This window comes from Morone saxatilis, unplaced genomic scaffold, assembly GCF_004916995.1.
Source record: "Morone saxatilis isolate NCDOM2014 unplaced genomic scaffold, NCSU_SB_2.0 Contig11, whole genome shotgun sequence".
Lineage (NCBI taxonomy): Eukaryota > Metazoa > Chordata > Actinopteri > Moronidae > Morone > Morone saxatilis.
Genome location: NW_023339663.1, coordinates 11,826,512 through 11,836,185, shown reverse-complemented (window position 1 = coordinate 11,836,185; position 9,674 = coordinate 11,826,512). Strand labels below are relative to the sequence as shown.

The 9,674-nt window shown below is 38.0% G+C and overlaps 1 protein-coding gene across 1 annotated transcript in view; it reads left to right on the top strand.

Moving 5' to 3' along the window:
• Positions 1-6,887, top strand: part of lin7c (lin-7 homolog C (C. elegans)) — an 11,418-nt gene extending 4,531 nt beyond the window's left edge. Inside the window, exons 2-5 of the mRNA XM_035682419.1 lie at positions 183-301; positions 454-525; positions 682-891; positions 2,134-6,887. Of these exons, the coding sequence (XP_035538312.1) occupies positions 183-301; positions 454-525; positions 682-891; positions 2,134-2,301 (569 nt within the window). The 3' untranslated portion in view covers positions 2,302-6,887. The remainder of the gene's footprint in view (positions 1-182; positions 302-453; positions 526-681; positions 892-2,133) is intronic.
• The last annotated feature ends 2,787 nt before the right edge of the window (positions 6,888-9,674 follow it).

Here is a 9,674-nt window from a genome sequence, read left to right as displayed (position 1 = left end):
GGAGTAATATATTTAAGGGGTCAGGAGAGATGAACTCTTACAAAAAGAGAATGATGTGATTTAGAATGACTGGAGGCACTCTCGAGCTCTAAACACAATCAGACACTGTTCAGTTTAGACTGTTTAAGGACACATGCTGTTTGTTTGGCAGTGTGTGTGTGTGTGTGTGTTCTTGTTGACAGATATTAACCGGGCTGTTGAACTGCTCGATAAGCTCCAGAGGACAGGGGAAGTGCCTCCCCAGAAGCTGCAGGCGCTGCAGAGGGTCTTACAGAGTGAATTCTGTAACGCTGTCAGAGAAGTGAGACACTTTTATTATTATTATTAAAGCACTTAACTGTGAGGTGGCATTACATCACTTTCCTTCTCCTTATGTTAATCTTGCGTGTTTGAATTTCTTTGTGTTCACCTTTTGGAAATGTGACGAAATATTGTCCAACAATGTCTCTTCAGGTTTATGAACATGTGTATGAAACAGTGGACATCAACAGCAGTCCTGAAGTCAGGGCCAACGCCACAGCCAAGGTAGATCCAAGTCAAATACCATCTAATACACAAGCATTTGACTTGCAAACAGTTTAACTCTTAAAGACGTTCTAGTACCACGCATCACATTGTGCTGAGCGCAGGAAACACAGTATATTTGCAAAAGTTAAACAACACCACTTTGTTTATTTGTAGGCTACTGTGGCAGCTTTTGCAGCGAGTGAGGGACACTCACATCCACGCGTCGTGGAACTGCCCAAGACGGAGGAAGGCCTGGGTTTCAATATAATGGGTGGAAAAGAGCAAAACTCACCTATATACATCTCACGGATCATCCCAGGAGGCATCGCTGACCGTCATGGAGGCCTGAAGCGAGGCGACCAGCTTCTCTCGGTTAATGGAGTGGTACGTTTAGTTTACAGAATTATGACTTACTCGAGGATGTTAGATTTGAAGCCTCGGTCTAACCCATGTGCACATTTTGCAGGTAATTCATGCATTTTCATACATAGTGAAATACAAAGCAAAAAGGGCAAAGCTGATGTTTTCGTAGACTCAGCTTCATTAACCATCAGCTCTTAAAATCAAAACTTCAGCAATTAGGGCAGATTAACAATTTAAAACCTTTCACATTTACTTCTACGCTTCAAGTCAAGTCAGTTTTATTTATATAGCCTAAAATCACAAATTGTAATCTTGTCATTACACAACCTTTGAAATGTCACATAACATTACTGTCTCTCCTGCTGAGCTTCCGTAGCAGACTGCTGCGTTGAGCCACAACTCTTTTAATATTTAGTATGCTCACCTCCAAAGAGGACAGAGGTCCTCAGGAAATCTGGCAACAGTGAAATATTTTCATCATGTTGGTTCGTTAGCAGTAGAACGTCCATTTGCCAGTTAAAAGATTTTCAACTGTCTCAAAAGTACCCTGTGGAGTTTTTGGCCACTAGTAGAATGTGTTGTCCTCAATTTGTCCGTGAGGACACTTAAGTGTGCACCCATGCACGGAGGTGATGCATGCTCAGTCCTGCCAATGGTTTTACGCTATCCCACTGATCGACAGTTGGTGGTTGTAAGAATTGTCACCAAGTAAATGCAGCAATGCATCAACAAAGGTGAGAGAGAAGAAGGCTGCTATAGAGCAATACAATGTGGATGTAAGTTTCAAATTCTTCCAGATAAAATGCATTCAACACCTTTTATTAAGGCTCAAGAATATATTTACTGTTAGGTGAGAAACAGTCGATGTAAACAATTTATTTTGTTTTGAGAAAAATAAATGTCATGGGGTACCTTTTTAAAGACTCTACTACATTAACTACAACTTTCACACAGCTGTGATCGCTGCTTGCTGTGCTTAGGTTGCAATTCCGGGATCAGCCAAAAACAATCATCCAATTGACTTTGTTTGTTGCTCAGTTTGTTCTCATTAAAATGTCCAAATTACAAACTTTTTATAAGGTAAATTGAACCAAGCTGCCAAAGCTTATGTTATGTTCACTCAAATACCTATAAAATCCATTCCAAAGTTACCACATACAGTGTGCTTAATTATTATGAACCTATAAAAACTGTAGACTTTACTACAGTTGTTCCTGCCCTTTGTGATAAACTCTTACAGTACATTTCTGTGTTTCTTTCCAGAGCGTGGAAGGTGAGCACCATGAGAAAGCTGTGGAACTCCTCAAAGCAGCTCAGGGCACAGTGAAGCTGGTAGTAAGGTACACACCCAAAGTCCTGGAGGAAATGGAGTCGCGCTTTGAGAAAATGAGGTCGGCGAAGCGTCGACAACAGAACAACTATCCCCAGTAGGATTTTTCCGTGTTGATGCCCAGCTCCCATGTCTCTCCTGCTCTAGCCTTCTGGCCATTTGTTCTGGTCGCTTTCTTATCTCCCTGCCCCAAAAAAACAACATAACAAAACATACTACAAGTTTAGTTTTAGTTCCTACTCACACATACTGTATATTGTGCTTCTACCCTGTTCTGTAGCATTTTTAATATTCGCCATTGTTACACTGGACACTACAACTCTAGACAAACACTAGAATGAACATGATTGTCAGTGTAGGTGGTCACTCACACGTGTGCATTATTTTTGAATTGACAATTTGAATGCAACCAACTACACAATTCCTTTGACTGGAAAGGTAGTGTTTTTAATTCTTTTATCACAGCCACTACCAAGTGCCTCAGGGCAAACACATTTATCTTATGTACTGTGTTCACCGTTCTTTCTTTCTTTTTAATGGTTTAAAGTCAGGTATTGGTAATGATATGCTTGTGGCAGGAGTTACTACATGCTTTTCATCTGTTATTCTCAACGATCATTTTATAGAAGTACACGCTAAACATATGTAAAACCTTTAATTGTGAAAACTTAAAAAAAAAAAAAAAGATGCAGTTACATTTTTATTGCTGCACTACAAGCTTTGGGGTAGTTGAATTAGTTAAGAAGGGATAGTTTATATGTTTGACGATAAGGGAAACCACTGAAAGGAAACTTCCAAACAAAAGTGATGGATTATACTGGTATTTAAGGGTTTTCTCTGGGCTTACCCTTTAGGTTTTCTAACGTCATACCACACTATAAAAAGCCCAGCAGGTACTGTAACTGATGTAATGGGGTCTCAGCAACTTTTGAACTAAATTCCTGCCACCACCGAGACTTTTATTTAAAGTAATTAATGAGAAACATAACTCTTGCAAGTCAGCGTGACATGAGATGAAACCTGTTCAGCTTCTGATTCATTTGTCTTGACGTAAATCAGGAATGTTCTGTATGTCAGGATTTTTCTCCTCTTTCAGGCACAATACTTGAGATGAATGAGAATGAGAAGTCAGTTACTTAACATTTCTCTTTGATCTTTGCTAAAAACAGCCTGTGAGCATTGTTTGCGTCATTCAGTGAAAAGTTCAAAATGAGGGAATAACAAGACACTCTTGATAACGAGCAATCTGATAATCTGAAACAACCCATGTCACAATAATGCCTAATGTGAGCTTTCATCATTGTTTTGATGAATGAAATGGCAGATGTTGATTCACACATACTGTATTTGGCTTTACACAGCGTTTAGAGGATTATGCCCTAAATCTGTTGCATTGGCACATCTTTCACTGTTAGTTTTCTGTCCGTTTTTAACATTTTAATAATGAATGAACAATAATAAAATAATAATAAATAATGAACAACTTCATTTGAACATTTTGATCCTGGTTATCACTCAGGTCTTTTAAAGGACTTGGATTAAAGTTGTAAGATGACACAGGTGCTGGGATAAGATGTATAGAAAAATGTCTTGAAATTTAAACAACCATTTACTTTTAGGATGCTCGTACTCGATGCAAAGACGTGGGTACGCACACACATTTCAATAATGTAATAGTGCAGTTAGTCCAAACTTCTTCAGTGTGTCACTACAGATTTATCTCCATATGTGGACATTTTTGTCATTATTCTTTTATCATCACGAACAATAATTTTTGCTCCATTAAAGCCAAACACTTAGTGGCACCCATTTACTCTGTATGTAATGTACAAACTGCATATCATGTTAAAATAAGAATGATGACAAACATTTTATTACTAAATACTGCCAAACAGTCAAGTTTGTTCTGATATGAGGTTTTAAGCAGGCTAATGTCATACAGTGTCAATAACACCCGATATACTGTATATGTAGGCACTCCTACTACGTTTACATATACAACACTTATAAACTAAGTCTTTTTTATAGATTTAAAGTGTTTGCAGAATGCATGTTTAGTTATCATATTAATATTCCTCATATCACGACGAATAAACGTCTTATGCTGTGGAATATTAATGCTTAAGAAAAACTGATTGAGAAGCCCAACATCCAACCCTTATGCCTACATGCAACGTGTCAATCAAACAAGTTTGCAAGTCGTGCTTTTCTTTCACATACTTTTATTAGTCAATATAAAACAACAAAAGGGAGTTTTTTACAGACTTTTCTTGCTTTCCCAGCAAAAGGAAGGATACGTCAATTTCAATATAAATGACTGTCTGTTAGAACCCGCTCATCATTCAGTCTTTCAGCGTGTGCAGCCACAAAATATGCCCCAGAACAAATTTAATTTCAGATAGTTATTCACAAAAGTGTTCCGTTGTAGATGCAACGTCATGTATATAGCGTAACGTAAACTAGGCTGTAGCTGACTAAGCCTTGCTATCGTCCAGTCTCAGGATCAACACATAGTTGAGACAGGAAGGTAGTAACGATGTAGTGATTTATCTGGTGTGGACATTAGGTGGATGGTGGATAAAGTGACAGAAACACACAGCAGTGTATGAAAAGCAGGAAAACTTTGCCTTCAGTGTCGCTCCAGTCTCTCTTTGAATTGTGTCCTCCAGTTTGCTCTTTATAAATGAATTCCTTTTTAATGCAGTTCAGTGTTGAACACAAGCGCGTGGCGTCTGCTGTCATGGCTGACATGACCTAATGCCTGTGACTCCTGGTTTCTGTTTGCCTGTGTAGCTGCTTTTGTGATGTCGTTACTCAAACCCTTTTCTGTTTTTCATTTGGTGCTTTTGTTGCTTTATCCACCATCTCTAAACATACAGTAAGTTCCAATAAGGTTCAGCTGCCTATGACATTAATCGCTCCAACACATTGTAAATAGCTCATTCAAAGGTTTTGGTACTTTTTGGCATAAAACATGTGAAATTGTCCACAATCAGTGATCAATCCTTTAGGTGCTAAATTTGACCTTTTAAGAAGATTCCTTACCATCACTAAATACACTGAAACACATCGTGTGTTTAAAAAATACAATTATTAGTGTAAAGTTAAGGAAAGATTGGATTTTTTCCACAGGAACATCAGTTGGTGATAATGTAATATTTTTTTCTTAATAATTGGGACTAAAGTAAAATTTAGAGCTAACAAATCTCTCATGTGCATCTTGTCCATTACAGTCTATACATACATGTGTCTATAATTACCCTCCATGTCAACTCAAAGTCTGCTGTTCCTTCAAATATCAAATTGACTTGCAGGACGGTTTCATTAACTTTTGCCGAACTGTATGTTACTTTAATATTCGTTTTTAAATTGTGCAAGTAATATAATGATACATGATGAGCACGTTGCCTAGTCGTATTTAGTGCGCGTGCTCCCTGTAATCCATTACTCCCTGTAATCCATTACTCCTTATGAAAAATGCTGAATTTTGGGACAAAGTAATAAAGTAAAACTGAATGCAAGTCAATTATCTATGCAAGGTCATTTAAACACTTTGGAAATATCTGGTAATGGTGCAAAACAGCTGTCATTTTACAGCAGAATGTTATTAAAAATTACTACTCAAAGACTATGTAGACAAACGTCTAATGTAATACAACATGTTCAACATTTTCGGGACCGCTGCACTCTGACACATTGGAGTTACGTAATGTTATGAGACCTTTACAATGTTTGTTATTGTAACATGCTCACATTGATCACCATTGATTGTAGTTGCAGTGAACATTTCCACATGATAATTAGCCTTGCTATTTAATTAATGATTGTCAGGATGCATGTAGAAGACTAGGCGTATGTGAAAGTGTGGTTAGCAGTAGACCATCCCATAGGCTACTTCGAGCATACTTTGGTTTCGAGGCAGAGAATTTAGCAGAAGACTCGGGGTGTACATAGAAGTTTAAAGGTCTTAATATGGTGTATAGAATGTCCCTTCATTGTGTTTTATCCAGCATTAGCCAGCTAGACTCGACGCTTACACACATGTATAGTAAATCAGGAAAAAATGTAATGAGACTTGGTATTGATATTGCACAGTCACACTCTCCACTGAATGTCACTGACCATTGTCTAACTTAGTTGCGACATTTTGTGAAGTACCCTTCAACTTTCTACCCGTTTTCCTTGTCTATATATTGGAATGGTCAATAGAGTATTTTTTATAATACTTTTCTTTTGATATTTTTCTCAATTTTTATAAGTGATTTTCCTAAAAACAAATACAAGGAATGATTGGTACTTCCATTTTGACTGTGTACCAGGGCCATATCAGCAAAGCCTCTCTGAAAAGCAGTGCTGGTGTAGGATGGTTGCGGAGATCTCTCGACTGTATGAACGTACAGACTTCAGAGAGAAACCGTCCAATATCAGCACTTCCTTTCTCAGACCTGAACTGATTTTTCTTTTCTTTCTAGTACCAAGACCAAACTTGCAACATTTGTGAAAACTTTGATAATGTTTTGAAAGTCAGTGCTTGTTTAGGATTATTACCTGTAGATTGTGTTGTCTTATTTTGTGTTTTCTGGTTTTCTTACCTAATTTACTGTGTTACATTGATGTGGAATGTAAAATGTTGTGATGTAGAAGATAATAATTGGACTGGATGCTAAATAAACAGTGCTTAAATTTATGGCTTTTAAGGGTCTTCTTGAACATACACACACACACATACAGCATTTATTTTACTTTAAAGCTCAGTATCATTAGGAACAACCACGATAGGGAATCCTGTCCCATGTGATAACATCCCTTCTTAATGAATACAAAGAGATATCTATGTGCATCTTAGCATTTTAAGGGTTTCAAAAAATGTACGACTTGTTTTTACTCTCTCTTTGTACTTCTGTTACATGCAGGCTGCATAGTCTTCGTAATAACTGTCATGCCTGATGCATATAAGGTATGTATGGTAGATGTTTGATGGAAATTCAGCATTGAGACTGCTCACGACACACACTTGGAGCTCTTCTTGATGGAAGTGTAAAATCCCTGCTGTCAAATGCTGTTGGAAGAGTGAACCCAGAATGAACTTGAATTTGCAACTACTGAGACTTAACAGTTTATTTTCTGACAAATCTGACATTTTCTTGTTGACGCACACCGCAGTGGCTGCCAGTAAATGTTTTCCCTTTCACATCAACGCTCCTCCTTTACTGTCTTGCCTTAATTGTATGAAAAGCAGGAAACTACTTCAGAGATGGAAACAGAAAGTTGGTGAGAGCCTCACAGCAGTTTCTATCTAATGGATGTGACACATAGAATCTCATATTCTAAAATGAGTTTAACATTTTCTCTTAAACCCGCAATTACAGTATGTGGTCATGAGGATGTGGAGGCATTCAGATGTTCAGAGATTTTCTTTTAAGCCCAATAACTACTTCCTCTTACATTGATCATGAACTGGAGAGAAAGACAGGCTTCCTTAGAGTGTGGATCCTTTCCTGTCTCTCCATCTTGTGCTTTTTATGTAGACATTGGTGCTGGTTATAGTGGCTGTTATATATACACACTTTCCCCCTGTTGGTATGTATATAATAGGTGAAAATAAACATATAACTATACTCTTTGTTCAGCTTTGGTGTCCTTGTTCTAGCTGTATGTGTATTTTTTGTTGTATGTTGTTATTTATATTGAAACAGTGAGTGAAAAACCAGTCATATTCCTTGTATGTGTATGCATACTTGCCCAATAAAGCTGATTCTGAGTGCTAGTGCTACCCTTGTGAATGTTGTTACACTTTTAATCAGACAGATTGATTTAACTTTAAGACATTTCTTGTGGCTATAATAGTCTTGCTCGTTGAGAAATAGAATTGGGTTGTATGTTCTTAAAGCTTTCCTACCCTGGATAGAGCTATGTTTAAGAGGTAATTTCACCCAGATGCATCCATACGTCTGAGAGGAGCTCTGTAACAGGAGCTTAGTGGTAGATCAGTGGCTGGTTGCCTGGAACCAAACCGCGCACGTGACAGCGATTCATTAGAGCTGGTTGTTCACACTACAGCTTGAGAGCAGAGCACAGCTGTTGGTTTCTCATGGTGTGGATCCAATCCATTGCAGAGTGTTGTGTCACTTCGTCTTTTCTGGCAACCAAAATCCATCACGCCCAGGAGCGAGCCCGGCAGCAGCAGCAGGGGCCGAGGATGAAGCAGGAGGCCAAACTGGACCAGGAGCCAAATCAGCAGTAGGAACAGACAAGGAAGAAAGAATTGATTCATGTTAATATACTGTACAGTAAAACACACATACACTCATACACAAAGTTTGTTTTGAGGTAAAAAAAAAAAAAACTGGCGTCGGTGCTGAAAGGTGAATGGAGAAATAAAGCTGCGTTGCATCTTCACAAAACAGCAACCTTACCACAAAGAAGACGGTTAATTCCAAAAAATACACATGAATTACAAAGTATACTCTCTGATGTAAAGATTGAAAGATTCCTGTCTGAAAAAGCATCCTCTCCACACAGATACTGCTGCAACCATATCAAGAACCAAATGATTGAGTCACGACGTCTAGCAGAGATTAAATATATCACAAGAAGACACAAAACCAGAATGCTGACTCAAGCAGCAGTTACTGAGATGGATCAATCTTTTGAAAATGATTTGACAGGGATTGGGATATACCTTAGAATACATAGATAGATATAGATATACCTTAGGAGTGACATGATTTGGGGTGGCAATACCCTACCGGAAATGAACAGTAGGAATCAATAGAAGAACATCTAATCAGTTAGGTGTTTATACAGTGGAGATGGTGTCACTGTGGGTTGCGTTAAAACAAATTTTTAAAAAAACTAGATAAAGTTAGGTTTGAATTTGATGAGATTCATCATCAGTTCTGGCACATTTTAGGTCAACAGCCGTCAAGATATACTATGTGAAGTTCTTCAATCAGTCACTAGAATAACAAACCAGAGAGGACATTTCTGTGGGTTCTAGTGCATGTAGGGTTGATGGCAAATGAGAGAGTGGGTATATTGGCAAGGAGGGCATTAAAGAAAGAAAAATGGAAGAAATAGAAGGTGAACATGTAATAAAAAACAACCAAATGTGTTAAAGATAGAAAGAAAGAAAGATAGACACCGGGAACAGGAGAGAGGAAACAGTAATGTTAATGTGAAGATTGGGGGACTAAATAAACACTAAAAACAGAAGAAAAAAATCAGACAGGGTTGTGTGAGGAAGGTCAGGAAGAGGAGTCAGTGGAACATGTAGTATTAAGTTGTAGGAGGTTAGGGACAGAGAGAGAGACGATGAGGGGAAAATTGATTAAACTAGGGGTGCTGGAATTCACATTAAAGGGATTAAGATAAGATATTCCTTTATTGATCCCCCTTTCAGGTTGACACAGCAGCAATAGGGCAAAGTAGTGCAAAACAGAGAACAAAGAATATCACAATAAAAATATTACTA